Genomic DNA, 16740 nt, shown 5'->3' with positions numbered 1-16740 from the left:
GATACCCCCCCACCTGGGACCCCCGTGATGGACCCTTTGGGATGAGAACACCCCCCCCCAGAATGGGCTCCCCGAGGATCGGACCCTCCCATGGGGTGCGAACCCCCAGGATGGGACCCCTCAGGATGAGACCCCTGAATTAGGACCCCCCCATGAGGTGGGACCCTCGAGCATGGGACACCCTGGGATGAGACCCCCCAAGTGAGGCCCTCCCATGGGATGGGACCCCCCGAGATGAGACCCCTCCCAAGTTAGGACCCCCCGTGGGATGAGGCCCCCCAGGATGGGCTCCTCCCCCGGGATGGGAGCCCCCGCTCCCGAGCTCAGCCCCGCACTGTGCCCCTCTGTCAGACGGGAGCTGTCGGGGCGGGACGGGAGCGAGAGAAAATCCCCGGCCTCCCACGGCGTCCGGGAACGCCGGGAATGTGCCGGCTCCCGTGGGCTCCCTGCCCGGTACCGTCACCCGTGGGCTCCCTGCCCGGCAGCGTCACCCGTGGGCTCCCTGCCCGGCATCGGCACCCGGGGACCCTCCGGCCGGGTTGGGCACTGGGGGCTGTGGCACCCAGGGGTGTCTGTGCGGGGGTCCCCGGGGGCTGGGTGCACGGGGAGGCCAGGCGGACAGACAGCCCCCCCCCCCCACCCACCGCAAACCCTGAGGGCCTGGTGGGGTCGGGGGAGTCGAGGTGGGACCCCTGAGAGTGGCACCAGGGCCCCGGGGTCACGGCCGCCGACCCCGGCAAAAGTCACCGGGAGCCGTTGTGTCGCTCCCACCCGTGCCAGGAAACCCGTGCGTGGGTGGGTGGGAAGTGCCCCCCCCCACCCTTGGGTGGGGGGTGCTGCAGGATGTCCTGTGTCCCCCCGCCCTGGCACTGGGCAGAGTGACAGCACAGGGGACAGTGACACCAGGCCCTGTCCCAGTCCCCCGGCCCTCGACCCGCCCCCGGCCCCCAGCCCCCTGTCCCTCACCCCAATCCCCAGTCCCCATCCCCTGTCCCCCCCAGCGTGGGCTGACCCCCATCCCGGCTCAGAGCACCCCAAAACCTGCGGACGGGTGGATTTCTCTCTCTGGCAGGTGACGCAGACCCTGCCCGCGTGGCTGGGTGACGTGTGTGTGTGTCCCCCCCACCCCGGCTTGGGGACATTTTGGGGTGCAATGGGTCCGTCTGCCCAGCGGACTGTCAGGCTTTTCGGGGGTTCGCCCTGTGGCCTTGGCTGTGCCCCAGGAGGGTGTGAGCACCCAGGGAGGTGGGGGGGCAGCGCCCCAGGAAGGAGGTTTGCACCCAAAAAAAGGGGTTTGCACCCCCAAAAAAAGAGGGTTTGTACCCAAAGAAGGGGGTTTACACACAAAGGAGGGGGTTTGCATCCAAAAAAACAAAAGGAGGGAGATCTTTGCACCCAAAGTGAGGGGTTTGCACCCACAGGGCGGGGTTTGCACCCAAAAAAGAGGGTTTACACCCCAAAAAGAGGGTTTACGCCCAAAGGAGAGTGTTTGCACCCAAAGTGGGGCCTTTTCACCCAAAGGAGGGTGTTTGTGCCCCAAGTAGCATATTTACACCTAAAGACGGATGTTTGCCCCCAAAGGAGAGTGTGTGCACCCAAAAGGGGGTGTTTGCACCCAAAATGGGGTGTTTGCACCCACGCACCGCGCTGACCCCCGCCGGTACCTGCACGCGGAGGGCACAGCCCGCCGAGGGGGGTATGAGCTCCCGGAGAGGGGGGGCAGCACCCAAAGGGGGGGGGCAGCACCCAAAGGGCGGACCAGCACCCAAAGGGGGGGTCAGCACCCAAAGGGGGGGTGTCATCGCCCCGAATGACCACTAGATGACACCCTCTGCCCAAGGATGCTGCGGGGGGCGGGGTCAGTCCGCCGAGTTGTCGCTTGTCGCCCCCCCTGCCCCGCCCCCCGCACCCCACCCGCGGCCGTGGCAGAGGTGGGGACTCGAGGGGACCCCCGTGGGAGTGGGCATCTGGAGGGGACCCCTCGGCCTTTGGGGGGTCCGGGGAGCGGGGAACCCCTCCAGCCTTGTGGGGGGCACAGGGGGCCACCCCCACTGTCCCAGTTCACCCAAACTGGACCCTCCCCAGGCACCCCCCTCCACCCCCCCCCAAATGAGCTCCTGGATTTGGGACTCCAGCCTGGCCGCGAAGCCTGTGGGCAGCCGCAGGCACCAGTGCCTCCCAGTCCCAAACTGGTTGGGGACTGCCCAGACCTGCTCCTGGTTTGCTCCCTGGGCACGCAGCTTTCCAACCGGCTTTTCCTGCTGGAGAACCCCCCCAGTCCCAAAGGAGCCAGCCCTGGTGACAGGGACAGCCAGGCCAGGGATGTCCCAGCGGCTCGGGGACTTTGGGAAACCTCCCCAGGGAGGAACCCCCCGCGCCCCCCGGAGCTCCCGGCGGGATAGGCGGCAGGGCTGGGCCCATCCCAGGCATTTCTCGCCCCTCTGAATTAATTCCTCAAATCTCAGGTTGCACTTCCCACGCGGGGAGGCGAGAGCCCCTGCCCTCACACGCAGCTCCTGCGTCGCGCTTCCGCCTCCCGCCTTGTCCCACCGGCTTCCCTCTGGAATGGATCTCGAGTTCCATCTATTTCTATTTCTATTTCTATTTCTATTTCTATTTCTATTTCTATTTCTATTTCTATTTCTATTTCTATTTCTATTTCTATTTCTATTTCTATTTCTATTATTCCTATTTCTATTTCTTATTTCTACCCCTAATTCTATTTTTCCTATTCCTGTTCCTATTTCTTGTATTTCCATTTCTCCTATCCATATCTGTATCCCTATTCCTACTCCTGTTCCTGTTCCATTCTCTCTGTTTCCATTCTTTTCACATTTTTAAAAAATTATTTTTCTACTTTTCTCGCGGCCCCGGCCGTGGCGGCAGGGCCGGGACTCGAACCCGCGGCTCGAAGGCGACGCAGCTCCCCGCTGCGGCCGTGAGGGGACGCCATTGGACCGCGCTGCTCTGCTGGGGGGGGCCGGGGGGGACGACAATCCCGGGGGACACACACACAGAGTGGGGACAATCCCGGGGGGGGACACAGGGGAGAAGCCCCGGCCAGGCTTAAGGATCCACCCCCAGCCCCCCCCAGCAGCTCTCGGGGGCAGAGATCCCCCCACCAAAATAAAAGTCGCCCCCCCACCCCTCTAAAGCCCCCCTCCCCCCCAGTGCTGGGTGGAGGGGGTGTCTGGGGACAGCCCTGCGAGCTGGGAGGGGTAACAGGGGCTGGCATGGGGGCCCAGGCTGGGCAACGCTGCTGGGGGCTTTTAGGGCAGTGGGGGGGTCAGGGCCCTGAGTGGGGGTGGGAGAGGGGCACAGAGCCCCGGGGGGGGCGGTAGTCCCCAGTATCAGGGCTTGTCACCACCCCACGGTCCCCACGGGGCAGGTGGAGGAGGACAAGTTTTGGGCTATGTGAGGGACCCCCCTCTGTGAGGCTGGGGGGGCTCTGCCTGGGGGATAACATTGAACTGGGAGACACTGGGAGAAGGTGGGACCCGGGGAGGGGGGTGTGCGTCCAAAACATACCCCCCGTAGCCACTCAGCCCCCAACCCGGATCCATCCTACCCCCTAAGCCCAACTCCTCCTCCCCCCTACCCCCCCCCCCCTTCCCCTCCAGATCTCCCCTCAGCACCAAGAGTCCCTGGTGGGGGGTGGGTGTGGGGGGGGCACCAATCCCCTTGCCAAAAAGCCTCCCCCCGAATTGTACAGCGTCCCTGGAGGCCCTGCCACCCGCACGCCCCCCCGCCGCCCCATCTCCTTATTTATTCCCGCTCCCTCCTTCTCCCACTCTTTGTTGTTTCTTGAGAGAGGGAAAGAAGGGAAAAAAAAAAAAAAAAAAAAAAGAAGAAGAAGAAAAAAAAAAAAAAAACCCCACAGCGAGGCGGCAGGAGCCTGTTTTGCCTCCCAGGCAATATTTCTGGAGCCAATCGGAATGCGCACCCACCCTGCCCTGCTCCCTAATTAAAGGCTTTAAGCAGGCGGCCGGGCCGGAGGTTTGGGCACAGTCACTGGGTCGCTCTCCTCGGAGCCAGGGCGCGGGATCCGGCTGCGGGCACGCCAGGCCCTGACGCGCGGGACGCCGGAGCCGCCGGCTTGGGGGGTCCCCGGGCAGGCGGGCAGCTCCCCCCACCCCGCTCCCAGCGATGAGCGGCTCCTTCGACAAGAAGCTCTCCAGCATCCTCACCGACCTCTCGGGCTCGCTCAGCTGCCATGCCGCCTCCAAGGACTCTCCCACCTTGCCCGAGTCCTCCGTCACCGATCTGGGCTACTACACCGGCCAGCACGACTACTACTCGGGCCAGTCCTACAGCCAGCCCGTGAGCCACTACCCCTACCACCAGTTCAACCTCAACGGCATCAGCGCCGCTGGCACCTACTCGCCCAAATCCGACTATTCCTACAGCCCTTCCTACCGCCAGTACGGCCACTTCAGGGACCAGCAGCTCCCAGCCCAGGAAGCAGGTAGGATGCTCGGGAGAGCGGGCCCGCATCCCTCCGGCTGCTCCCTCGGGATGGCGGCGGCGGGAGCTCGGACGCGTCCCAGCGTCCCCGACTCGGGGCAGGGGCGGCTGTGGGGCTGGGTGGTCGTCCCGGCCGAAGGATGGGGCGGATGGTTTGGGGCAGTGTCCCAGTTCCCTGCTGGGGGGGGGTGCAGTGGGACGGAGCTGCGCTGGATGCGGCCATCCCGGGGTAGGGGGGAACGTCCCGGGGGGGCCAGGGTAGTGCGGGATGACCCCGAGCTGGGGGTCTGCGCTGGGACCCCCGCCTCACGCCTCGGCTCCCTGCCCAGTGTCGGTGAAGGAGGAGCCGGAGCCGGAGGTGCGGATGGTCAACGGGAAACCCAAGAAGATCCGCAAGCCCCGCACCATCTACTCCAGTTACCAGCTGGCCGCTCTGCAACGCCGCTTCCAGAAAGCCCAGTACCTGGCGCTGCCCGAACGGGCCGAACTGGCCGCCCAGCTGGGGCTCACCCAGACCCAGGTAAGGGCTGAGCCCCCCCCCGCCTCAACACCCCCCCCGACCCCCAGTTCCCGGCCACGGGCAGGAGGGATCAGCAGGAGGGGGAGCTGGAGCTGCCCCCCCGCCCTTGCAAAACCCGAACCAGTGGGGGTTTGGGAGAGGGGTGCGTCCACAGCGGGGTGGTGAGAGCCAGGAGGGGCCCCGGAGGTCCCGGGGATGGCTGCTCCGCGCTCGCTCAAGGGCGCAGGGGTCCCCGTGCCGGATTTTCCCGCGTGGAGCAGATTTGCTTTGCCGAGAAAAAGGTGGAGAGGAGGGAAGGAGCAGAGAGAGCTGGCAGACCCCAGCCAAGCCCCGCTGCCCTGATTTTGGGGTGCACCCCTCCTCCCTCTGGAGGCAGCCCCGTCCCACACCTCGCTCTGCCCCGGCACCCAGCACGGGCTGAGGCCGAATCCTGCCCGGGTGCCTGGGAGGGTCCTGGGGGAGTAATGCACCCAGCTCCCGGGGACGCGGGAGACGGAATCCCGGGTGAGGCGCGTGGGACGGGGCGTCCCGCCCCAGGAGCAGGTCCCGGCCCTGCGTCCAGCTGGAGCGCGGGGTCCTGGGGGCCAGACGCTGCTCCTCAGAGCTGGGATTTCGGGACCCGTCCTCCCTTGGATCCGTCCTCCCGGCACTCCGGCTCCCTCATCCCGCTTGGTCCAGGCAAAGAGAAGGGATTTTGGGACAGGATCCACATTCCCCCCAGGGACCCTGTGCTGGGGTGGCAGTTCAGGCCGGACTGGAAGAGCAGGGATGGGTGCGATGGGCTGCTCCCTGCGCGGCACCCAGATTTGGGGCTAAACCCTTGCTTTTGGGGTTTGCCTGGCGCGGGGGCAAATCGTCCCCGCCGATCTGCTGGTGCGAGGCCGAGCGGGTTGTCACCGCCGTCACCGCAACGTGCGACTCCCCCGCATCCCGTCCCGTCCCCGGCGCCCTCCCTGCCTGCGGGCCGGCGCCCTTGTGCCGCCCTTGGCGCGACGCTCCCCAGCGCCCGGCCTTCCTCCTCCTCCCTTGGGCGATGAAGCAATCGGGGCCGCTCGGCAAAGGGCTGACGGAGCGCGTCACCCGCTCCCAGAGGGACATCCTGTTTGGGTGACAACCACCGCCTCTCCCACCCCTTCCCCGGGGGCCAAGGGCGTCCAGCGCAACCGCCTCGCCCAGCGCTGGGGACGCTCCCGACGCCCGATGTGCCAGCCCGTGATGTGTGGTGTGACGGGCTTCCCGCGACACCCGTGTCCTGGGTGCCTTCCCACGGTGCGTGGTGCATCCAGGGTCCCCTTGCCACCCGTGCCCTGGGGGGCTTCCCATGTCACATCGTGTGTCCAGGGTCCCCACGACACCCATGTCCCTTGTCCGCTGCTGTGTCGTGTCGTGCGTCTGGGCTCCCCGTGCCGCCCGTGTCCCTTGTGTCCCTTCCCGCGTCACATCCTGTGTCGGGGTCCCCACGCCACCCACGTCCCTCGTCCCTTCCCGTGGTGCGTGGGGTGTCCAGGGTCCCCACGACGCCCATGTCCCAGGGGGTTCCCATGTCACATCCTGTGCCTGGGCTCCCCGTGCCGCCCACCTCCCTCGTCCCTTCCCGCCAGCCGGTGCCCCTGGCATCGCCCCCGCCCCGAATCCCCGTCCCGCTCCACCCGGGCGCTGAGGGTTCTCTCCCCTCCCTGGCAGGTGAAGATCTGGTTCCAGAACCGCCGCTCCAAGTTCAAGAAGCTGTACAAGAGCGGCGAGGCGCCGCTGGAGCACAGCCCCGACACCAGCGACTCCATGGCCTGCAACTCCCCGCCTTCCCCCGCCGCATGGGACGGCAGCTCGCATGCCGGCGCCCCGGCCCGGACGGCGCTCCCGCAACCGCTGCCCTACAGCTCTTCCCCCGGATTTTTGGAGGAGCACAACCCCTGGTACCACCCCCAGACCCTCAGCGGACCCCACGGACCCCACCAGCCGCCGCCCGGACCCGCCATGCACCACACCTCCCCCGGGCCGCCCCCCAGCACCGGGGCCGTCTATTAACAGCCCGCAGCGAGAAGAGGAACGAGAGACAGTGGCAGAACTCCTTCTCCTTTGCCTCCTTTTTTCCCCCCCTACTTTTTGCTTTTTCTTCTCTTTTTTTTTGAAAAAAAAAAAAAAAAGGACACCCATGTACACACACCCCTAGACACTCACTCACACATCCTACCCTCTCCCAGCTCATCTCAGGAACAAGAGGACCGCGAAGGGTTAAACTCGTTAGCCCCCAGCCCAGGGCAGGCGAGGAAAAAGGTGGCGAATTCTTCTTCTGCATTTATTTTTATTTTTATTTTCTTTTTTTTTTCCATCACCCCCTAATAAAACCGGCCCCGAGGAGCCACGTCCCGCCGGGGATCCCTCACCGGAGCTTTGCTTCTCGGGGTCACCCCTTGAGGGGGGGCTGCCCCACTCCACGCCCGCCCCCCTGAACACGAGTGGGCACCCAGGAGCGGTGCGAGGGGCACCGGGGGCACCCACGCCCCGGCAGGGACGGAAGCCCGCGGGGTGATGCGGCGGCGCGGCGCGTGGGCGCCCATCGCCGATGCCGAAGGAGCGGGGTGCTCTTGGCCCCGGCGGCACCCGAGATCCGGCGAGCGGGAGCGGTTTGGGGGGGCCGCGGACACCCCGCGGGAGCCAAGGGGGACCCCCAGCCCAGCCGCTTCCGTGGCAGCTTCGCGGGAATCGCCCGGGACGATGATCAGACAAAAAGGTGGTTATTTAAAAATGAATACGAAGAGGGGAGGGAGAAAATATTTTAATATTTAAACAGTTCGGGAATGGCTTAAGTTATTTTTTAAAGAGAAAAATCGTGCTGATGTCCGTTTTCTAACAGTGCCTCCACCGGTGTCGGATAAGCTAACGGCAAAGCAGAATGCCTATTTTTTAAATAAATCGACGACGCATTTTAAAGGAAAAAAAAATAAAAAAAAAGAACCTCTTTAGTATTTTTTAAGAGAATGATGCTATTTTTTTAAAAGCAGAAAGTGCAGTTTTAAGAAGTGTTCATACGTGTTGTACAGTCCCGAGGATCTTATTTATGTTGCCTTATATAAATAGGGGTGTACGGGGGAAAAAGTGTACATAAGGCTCGTTTGTATAAAGTTGATCCAAACTTGACTGGTTTCGGTCTGGTTTTTTATTCGCTTTTTTTTTTAAGGAAAAAAAAAACCACAAAAACCAAACCCCTGGTTGATGGGGGGGTGGTGGGGGACGGGGGGTGGCAGTGGGTGAAGGGCACAGCGAGTCCCGCCGAGGGGGAATTTGGGGGGAGTTTTATTCCTGGTTTGCAGAGTCTCTCCCGAAATTCCACAGAGACCTGCCGCTCCCCTCCCGCTCCTCTGACTGGGAACCAGTAGGCTGTGCAAACCGGGAGGGTGGGTGGCCGGGCTGCCCCGGTGTCCCCTTTGGGGACACGCCCGGAACGAGGGCTGGCGGGGGACGGGACCCCCACCGAGGTGCTGACCCCATGGGACCGATCCCTGCCGCCCCGGTGACTTTCCCCACCGGTGTTACGGAGCTGGGAGGGCTCGAGTGGCCCAAAGACCCCCCCCCCAAGATGTGGGGCCTGGGGACGGTGACGGGGACGGTCCTTGGGGCTGAGCCCCCGGTCGCCCCGCCCTACTGTCCCCACTGTCACCCCCATCGTTTCACGGGTGGGAGTGCAGCAAAGGGTGGGGGGCTGAAGCCCCACCGCCCATCCCGAGCCGTACTGGGGGCAGGGGACCTGTCCTGGTCCCTGATGTCCCCCCCCCCCCCGGCCACGGCAGGGCCACGCCAGCCCCACGCAGCACCCAGCCCTCCGTGGGGCGACCCCGGGGATGGTCCCTCCGCACCGGCCGGGGGCCCCCCCAGCACCCTGGGGTGCCGGCGCGCTGGGCGCAGACAGGACACACCCAGCCTTTGGTGTCCCCATGTCCCCTCTTCCCGTGGCCAAGCCCACGCGGGGCCAACCGTGCACCCATGGGGGTTTTCCCCAAACCCTCCCGGACCCCCACGCACCCCAATACGACGTCTACATGACCGGGGCGGTTGCAAAGAACGAAGGGGTGCAGCCCCCCCGTGGCCCCCAACGCTGGCTTGGGGTTGGGTTGGGGTTTTGGGGTTTTGGGGTCGGGGTCGGGGTTGGGCTGGGGTGCAAACCGCCCCGCAGCGGGCAGACGCGCTGGAGACACGGGGGTTACGGGGGAGGCCGCGGCGAGAGCGAGGGGGCGGCGGGCTGGGAGCGGAGGAAACCGAGCGGCGCTGCCTTGAGTGAGAAGCGCGGCGGGAGCTGAGTTCGGTTTATTTTCTTTTTTTCTTTTTTTTTTCTTTTTTAATTCAGAGGGGGAGGGGAAAAAAAAAAAAAAAGGACAGAAGATTACATATCCGCGGATTATATAAACGCTGGGTGCATCGCCGCCCGCAGGCAGGCGCTAATCCTGCTCCCCTCCAGCGCTGCCTCCGCCGCCAGCCCTGACACCCCGGGGATGGGCGCTGGGGGGCTCAATGAGCCCCCTGCCCCGTCCCACTCCTCCATCCCAGCCATGGAGTGTGTCCTGGAGCCCGTGTGGGGCTGGGGGTTCCCGGGGGTGGCAGCACCCGCAGCCCATGGGGTGGGCTGGGTGCCAGGACACACAGCCGGGGCATGGCCCCTCTTGGCTGCCCTCCCCCCGCTCCCCCTCGCTCAGCCCCATCTCCACCAGCATCACCTGCAGCTCTTCCAGCCCAGAGGCAGCCAAGACCCCCCCAGAGCCCCCCAGAACGGGCTGTGGGTCCCAGACATCCCTCCCTGGGGCTGAGCTCCATCCTCCTGCCCCTGCATTCTCCCGAAAGCAGAATGAGATCTGAGAGCCAGAGGCAGGACCCCCCCGAGGTGGGGACATCACCCTACTCCTCCCAGCGTCCCTCGCCTGGCCCTGGCACAGGAATAAAATGACCATCCTTTATTATCCCAGTTATCCCAGTTGTCCCCTGCCGGCACCAGGATGGAGAGCGGACGGTACTGGGATGGGGGTGCTGGGGACACCCAGCCCCTCGGAGGGGATTTTGCCTCCAGCTCTGGGCAGGACGAGGGCTCAGACGTGGTTTCCACCCCCCCGTGGGTCCCAGCGGTGGGGCAGCCGCGCCCGGCGTCCCCCCAGCATCCCCGCACGGCTCTCCCCTACGCGCGCAAGCCCCGGCGCGCAGCCCTCCCAGCGCGGCACACGTTCCCTGCCCCGTTGCAACACGTCGCTTCCAGCCGCTTGCGTCACCTCGATGCCAGCGCAAAGAGCGGGGGCCGCTGCCCGCCCACGGCCCGGCCTGGCATCCGCCATGGCTTCGTCCCTCCCCAGCTCTTGGCTAACCCGGCACGTGGCCACCGGAGCCCGGGAGCCACGGCATCGCCGCCGGCCGGGGCTCCGGCACCGCTGTCGGCTCAGGAAAACGGGACGGAAACGCTTCCCTGCTCCCTGTCTCCCCCCACCCGTGTCCCAGCACCTGCCAGGCTGGGGATGGGAAGGGGACACAAAGTCCCCTCCGCGCTGCCCAAACCTGCCCTGGGAATTTGGAAGAGGCTGTTTGGATTTCCAGCTCGCGCGGGCGGAGGGACCCGAACAAACCCAGCGACACCCCCGTCCCCTGGTGGGATTTCTTCCATCGGAGGGGTTCAGCCCTACTGGACTGGGAGGCTTGGGGGGTTTTGGCCTTTTTGGAGCATCCCCAGCCCGGGACGCTTTTGGCCGGCGGGGAAGAGCCAGGAGCAGGCTCAGCAATGCCGCGCTGGCCATGCCACCCTTCTCCTGGGGCGCAGGGGAAAGCGGGGTCACCGTCCGGTTTGGCTGCGGGGGAGAGGGGCAGAACAGCCCCCAAATCGCCTCCTTGGGGCACAGGACCATGTCCCCATCCCCGTCCCCGATCCCAGAGATGGAGCAGGGATATCCCTGCACCCAAGGGTGCCCTGGCCAGGCTCCCAGGCGTCAGGGCAGGAGGGGTCGGCCGCTGCTCTCCCATGCAGGCGGTGGGGTGCAGGGGGGACCCGCGGGCGAAGGCGGCCTCCCCTCTGAGGTCGGGGCGCCAGCCGCCGTCCCGGCCGCACCGCGAGCGCCAGGCGGGCTGGATCCCGGCCCCGGGAGCCAAGGGCTGCCGCCTCCCGCCCACTGCAAGACGGGGCGTGCGAGCGGCCCTGGCTGCGGGTCCTTGGCACCACATCCGTCGGGAAAGCCGAGCGGGCGCCCCGGCTGCTGCCTCCCACTCCCCCCGTCCCTCCAGATCCTTCCCCTCCCATCCCACTGCCCGTTCTGTTGGGGGGTCACCCCAAACACAGGGGGCTGGGACAACACCCAGCACCCCGAGCAACCCAAGAGCCCACCGTGTTTCAGCCCCTTCCTGTGGCTGGAGAGTAATTCCCGGAGGAAAGCTGCCCCCCCCCGGCCCAAAGCCCCCACCAGGGTCAATCCCACTCGTGACCAGCTGGGTTTTCCCGTCTCTGCGTGAGAAATTCTCCCGTCCTGCAACGCGGGCGTAAAGCAAACCCGTCTGCCTCCCTAACGCCTCGGTGGGAAGGACGGGCTCCAGAAAATAAAGCCTGCAAGGACCCTGGCTTCTGCCAGACCCCTCCCCACCCACGGACACCACCCACCCGTGCAGGGGACGCCGCGCTGCACCCCTCGGCCCCGGACCGCGGGGTGCCGAGCCAGCCTGTGGGCTCCGCATCCTCCACGTGCCCGTGGCCGCCGTGGGACGCAGTCGGGGACCTGACGTCTCCAGCCCGGCCCGTCTCCCCGTTACTGACCGCCTGCTCAAAATCCCAAATCCTCAGGTGGGAGCCAAGCGCTCGGAAAAAAACCCTGGCCCCGCGTGCTGCCGAAGGCGCAGAGCAAACGGAGCCGCACGCGGCGTGGCGGCATCGTTCCCTCCTCCGACCGCGTCGGCTGGGATGGGAAAGGTGGTCCCCGGGGCAGGAAGGGACCCTTGGAGCGGGGGACATAGAAGGTGGGAATATCGGGAGTGAGGATCGCAACCAGCGCCGGTCTGATCCCTCCCGCGGGAGCCAAACGCTGAGCAGCACTGGGAAAAGTGGGAGATCGTGTGTTTTCCAGCTGGGTTCTGGACTCTGCAAAGCGCAAAGGGAGAGGTCGCCCACTGCCAAACCCGCAGCCGAAAAACATCCCCCGCTCCCAGCACGCCCTTGCTCCCGGGGCCAGGCGTTCACGGGGGCTGCTGGGGGAGCGGGGCGGCCACCCCTGCCCCGGGGACCCTGAGGTGCCCCGTGTCCCCCCGCCCTCCCTCTCCCGCCCCTATTAAGAGAGACATCTCCGACAGCTCCAAATTGCCCGTAATTACCCCGAGGAGGTGGTGAGAAGCCCCTCACCGAGGGGCCCGGCCCCACAATTACTGTAATTGCGCCTCCATTTTGGGGGAGCGATCGCACGGCTGAAAATAGCGGCGGGTCCCGGACAGATGTTTGGGGGGGAGGTGGGGGGCAGCTCCAGCCCCTTGCTCCAGTGCCCCCATCCCCGTGGGGCCATTTTTCCAGGAGCTTTTGGAGATGGGAGCCTCTGAGGATTGGGACCCAAGCATCTCCCCCAAACTGGGGACGGAGCCCCCAAACTGGGGACGGAGCCCCCGAAGGGAGCGGCGGGCGCAGAGCAGCAGTCATTACTTCACAAGTGTCCAGCTTATTTATAAAGTGGGGGGGCACGTACAATGGCAGATGGTATTTATAAATAAAGCCAGGCCGGGGGGGTCTGGGCACTCCCCAGCCCCCCAGTCGCTCTCGGGGCCCCCCCTGCCCTGTGTCCGTGAACGGAGGAACCCGGGGCTGCGGCTGGAGGCCAAGTCCTGTCCCGGGACGGGTGCTCTGGGACGCTGCGCTGGAGCCGTCTCACTCCGGATCGCGATGGAGCAGGGGATCCCCAGGTCCCTTGCAGATCGCTGTTGCCTTCCTCCTCCTCTTCGTCCTCCTTCTCCATTGGCTGGGGTCCCCTAGGGCTCCCTGGTCCCTCGGGGGGGTGGCACAGAGCATCCCCCCCCTTGCTGGCCCTCCCAGAGCCGCGAGTGCTGGAGCCGGGGCAGCGTCACATCATGGGGGCCCGGGGGCCGGCGTCCTGCGGGTGCGGCTGGTACCAGGCTCCGAAGCTGCTGATGTAGCTGCTGGGGGCCAGGGGGGTCCCTTTGCCCGGCACGGGGATGTCCCAGAGCGGGGGGACGCTGGGGGAGCAGGGGGAGAGGGAGGCGGCGGCGTGGAGGTGCTCCCCGTCGGGCGCGCTCGAGCCCTGCTTCATGATCTTCTTGTACTTGGAGCGCTTGTTCTGGAACCAGATCTTCACCTGCGGGAACGAGAGGGCTGAGTGGGGGGGACAGGGTCTGCGGCCAATGCCCCCCCTCCCCGAACCCCCACCATCAATAATTGCAGACCCCTTGGGGTCCCCATGTCCCCCGCCCACACCTACCCTTCCCCGGGGGCCCAGCCGCTTTGGCGTGGGGGTCTATGAGATAAGCTGGGCTCCTAGCCCAACCCTTTACGAGCCACTAGAGACTCCACTAAAGGCAGCTGGAGGAGAACGTGGGAAGAGGCACAGAGAGCCCAGACAAACGTGTGATAAACGGAGAGCAAGCCAGGAGTCCCCCACCATCCACGTCCCCACGGCCCCCCACCTCCCGCTGGGACTGCGGCCCCCACCCACGTGCCGGGCGCCGGGGCTGGGCCGGGGCGCAGCGCGGTGGGCCCCGCCGCCCTGGGGTGGTGGCCCCGCTCATTCCTCCCCGCGGTCCCCCCCGCGTTGCCGGCAGGTTCCCACTTGCCTCCTCTTCCCCAGCTTTATGAGTTCGCTTCGCCCCTGGCTCCGGGCTCCACCGCTGCCGCCTGCCTGTCTCTCCCCATCGCCTTCAAAAACCCACTCGCCCCGTCCCGCGGCCCAGGGCCGCCCAGCGCCGGGCACGGCCGGGCCGGCAGCCAGGCTCCAGGGCTGGGAAAGTCCCGGTGCCGCTGGGAGGTGCGAGCAAGGGCGCCCCAAACCCGAGCCCCGGGGCCCCACCGGCGCCAGTTGCCCCGCCGTGGCACGGCACCGGCTCGGCACGGTTCCAGTTGCGCCCCGGCGTCGTGAAGCGGCCTGAATCCGGAGTCGCTCCCGGAACGGCGATGGGCGCGAGCCCCTCGCTTCCCCGGGACCGTGACCGTCCCCTCGCCCCTCGCGCTGCCCGTACCTGGGTCTGGGTGAGCCCCAGTTGGGCCGCCAGCTCGGCGCGCTCCGGCAGCGCCAGGTACTGGGTCTGCTGGAAGCGCTGGTTGAGAGCTTGGAGCTGCAGGCTGGAGTAGATGGTGCGGGGCTTGCGCAGCTTCTTCCCCTTGCCGTTGAGGCGCAGCTCCCCGTTGGCGACGGCCGGGGGCTTCTCGTGCTCTGGGGGGGGGCGGTGGGAGAGGAGCAGAGCATCAAACCCACAGGCTGGGAGGTTAAAAAAAAAAACAAACCCAAACCAACCCCAAACCATCCCGCCCTGGCCTTGGGGTTTCGCAAAAACCCTGTGGGTTTTGCTTTTTGGAGGTTAGTTTTGGAAGGGAGGGGGGATAACTGGGGGACGGGGGTCGGGGGGGCTGCTTTTGCTGGGCTGTTTGAGCCCCAGGTAAAGTGGAACCGGCAGGAGGAGGGGAGGGACGGGATTATTCGTTCAGCATCGCCACCCAAGCCCCAAAGTGGGCAGACCAGAGGCCTCACCGCCGTGCACCCAACAGGGGGGCCGGGCAGGGTCCCACAGGGCGACGGAGGGGGCAGCAGGACAGAGCCCCCTGCCCCACGGACCCTCGCTGCGGGCACGCTGCTCCCCGGGGCAGCCCCTCGCTGCGAGGCCTGTGCCCCCCTTCCCCCGGCCCACCTGCCCCCCGCTCTGAGGGTCTGCGAGCATCCCTGGGACCTCGCGGGGGGCAGGAACCCGGCGGGGGGCTCCGAGGGGCAGCGGGGCAGGGTGGTCCCCTGCTCAGCAGCACGGGGCTGATGCGGGCGAGTGTGGGGCACAGCGGCGAGCGTGTCTGCGCGCCCACGCGCGCCCCACGCGCGGGCTGCCCTGGCCGCGGCCGCGGCTCTGCGGAGCTGACGAGGGGCCGACACGGCTCGGGGGGCTCAGCCGGGCTCAGGACCCCTCCGGGGGGCAGCCCCGGGGACCACTTCTCTGCGGGGCAGTTTGGGGGGGAACAGGGGTGCGATGGGTCAGGAGCTGAGACGGGAGCGTGTGGGGCAGAGGGGAACATCTGCCCAGCCCGGGCGGGCCCAGGGTGCGGGACAGGGGCAGCCGGGGGTCTCGGGATGCAGGATGGGACCAGCCGAGGGTCTCAGGGGGCAGGATGGGGGCAGCTAGGGGTCTCAAGGGGCAGGACGCGGGCAGTCAAGGGTCAGGGTGCAGGACACGGGCAGTTGGGGGTCTCGGGGTGCAGAACGTGGGCAGCTGGGGGTCTCAGGGGGCAGGATGCAGCCAGCCGAGGGTCTCAGGGGGCAGCGCAGGGGCAGCCGGAGGTCTCAGGGCTGCGGACGCGCGTAGTCGGGGGTCTTGGGTTGCAGAACGGGGCTCTGATGCTTCCCGTCCTCGGGGTTTCTTGCACCCACGCAGCCACCCACCCACACGGGGCCGCTCCGGGAGCGGGGGGGACACCGCCCTGGGCCCCCGCGTGTCCCCTCGGGGACCCCCACCATCGTCGCTGCCCCGCCGGCCCCGCCGCTCTTCCGACGGCTCCGTCCCGGCGCCTCCCGGTGAATTCCCGGCTCCCCCCCCGCCGCCTGGGCGCCCCGGGGCGGGTGGGCAGCGCCGGGCACCCCGCGCCCCCCCTCACCTGCGTCCTGCAGCCTGGCTCCGTGGGCCAGCCCGGCCGGGGGATGCTGGGCTCCGTGGGGGGGGTAAGGCAGGTAGGGACCCCCGTGGGGCGGCGGGGGGGCCCCGCCGGGGTAGGGGTAGGGCCCGGGCCGGCCGTAGGAGGCGAAGGGCGGCGGGTCGTGCTGGGGGGGGCCGTGCAGGGGGTAGTGAGGGGGCGAGGGGTGGGCCAGCTCCAGGAAAGCGGCTTTGGAGGGGTCGGGTCCCAGCAAGCTCTCGGTCACGGAGCTCATGGTCATGGTGGGCCGGGCCGGGCCGGGCCGGGCCGGGCAGCCCCCGCAGCGCCGCACCGAGCCCTGCCGTGCCCCCCCACCCCCCCGGCTTCCACGGGCTCCGCGCTGCCGCCCCGCGGCCCCCGCGCCCGGGGATCCCCTGCCCGCCCCGCCCCGTCGAGCCCCGCCCCGTGACGTCACAGCCCGGGGCACCCCGTCTCATCCCGTCCCCCCCGCCACCCCGGGGGCAGCCCCCTCTGTGTGTCCCCCCCGCCCTGGGGATCGTCCCCCCGTCTGTCCCCAGATGGGACATCCGTGGGTGGGGGAGGCATCCGGACCCCCCATGCTCAGGCTGAGTCCCTCCTGGGGGGGGCCTGACCCACGCCCGTCTGTGTTGGAGGGGGTAACTCCTCCTCCAGGACCCCCCTCCGTCGGGGGGCACAGGGGGTGCATGGTGACTCCCCATGCACATGGCCCGGGGGGGGACACGCATTCCCTTAAGGGGGCCACGAGGAGCGGGGGGCACCCAGGGGACAGACCCCCGGGCAAGGAGGAGCTGAGGCCGTTGGCACTCAGCTCACCTGTGCGGGGACACACCAGGGATGGGAGAAGGACGGACACAGGGGGACAGACACCGGACGGAGGGACGGACGCTCGGGGCGTCGAGGCCTTGGGGGTCCCTGTCCTCGTGGGTGCTGCGTGGGG

General features: G+C 67.3%; 2 protein-coding genes across 2 annotated transcripts; one reads left to right on the top strand and one right to left on the bottom strand.

Moving 5' to 3' along the window:
- Positions 1-4015: 4015 nt before the first annotated feature.
- DLX3 (distal-less homeobox 3) lies at positions 4016-7266 on the top strand. Its single transcript, XM_086766815.1, has 3 exons — positions 4016-4465; positions 4794-4984; positions 6668-7266. The coding sequence occupies exons 1-3, from the start codon at positions 4147-4149 to the stop codon at positions 7007-7009; spliced, it is 852 nt and encodes a 283-aa protein (XP_086622941.1). The 5' UTR covers positions 4016-4146; the 3' UTR covers positions 7010-7266.
- Positions 7267-13041: 5775 nt separating this feature from the next.
- On the bottom strand, positions 13042-16062 carry DLX4 (distal-less homeobox 4). The gene is made up of 3 exons (XM_086766812.1): positions 15786-16062; positions 14171-14364; positions 13042-13293 (listed from the first exon to the last, which is right to left on the bottom strand). Exons 1-3 carry the CDS (start codon positions 16060-16062, stop codon positions 13042-13044), a joined length of 723 nt encoding a protein of 240 aa, XP_086622938.1.
- Positions 16063-16740: the final 678 nt, after the last annotated feature.

This window comes from Chlamydotis macqueenii, chromosome 25, assembly GCF_036417535.1.
Source record: "Chlamydotis macqueenii isolate bChlMac1 chromosome 25, bChlMac1.mat, whole genome shotgun sequence".
Lineage (NCBI taxonomy): Eukaryota > Metazoa > Chordata > Aves > Otidiformes > Otididae > Chlamydotis > Chlamydotis macqueenii.
Note: the sequence above shows the minus strand (reverse complement) of the source record. Positions and strands in the feature narration are given on the sequence as shown.

Coding starts and splice junctions, on each gene's coding strand:
- DLX3 (XM_086766815.1), top strand. CDS start 4,147: ATGAGCGGCTCCTTCGACAAGAAGCTCTCCAGCATCCTCACCGACCTC. Junction 4,466..4,793: donor GCTCCCAGCCCAGGAAGCAG/GTAGGATGCTCG, acceptor CTCCCTGCCCAG/TGTCGGTGAAGGAGGAGCCG. Junction 4,985..6,667: donor TGGGGCTCACCCAGACCCAG/GTAAGGGCTGAG, acceptor CCTCCCTGGCAG/GTGAAGATCTGGTTCCAGAA.
- DLX4 (XM_086766812.1), bottom strand. CDS start 16,062: ATGACCATGAGCTCCGTGACCGAGAGCTTGCTGGGACCCGACCCCTCC. Junction 14,365..15,785: donor AGCCAGGCTGCAGGACGCAG/GTGAGGGGGGGC, acceptor GCCCCCCCCCAG/AGCACGAGAAGCCCCCGGCC. Junction 13,294..14,170: donor TGGGGCTCACCCAGACCCAG/GTACGGGCAGCG, acceptor TCGTTCCCGCAG/GTGAAGATCTGGTTCCAGAA.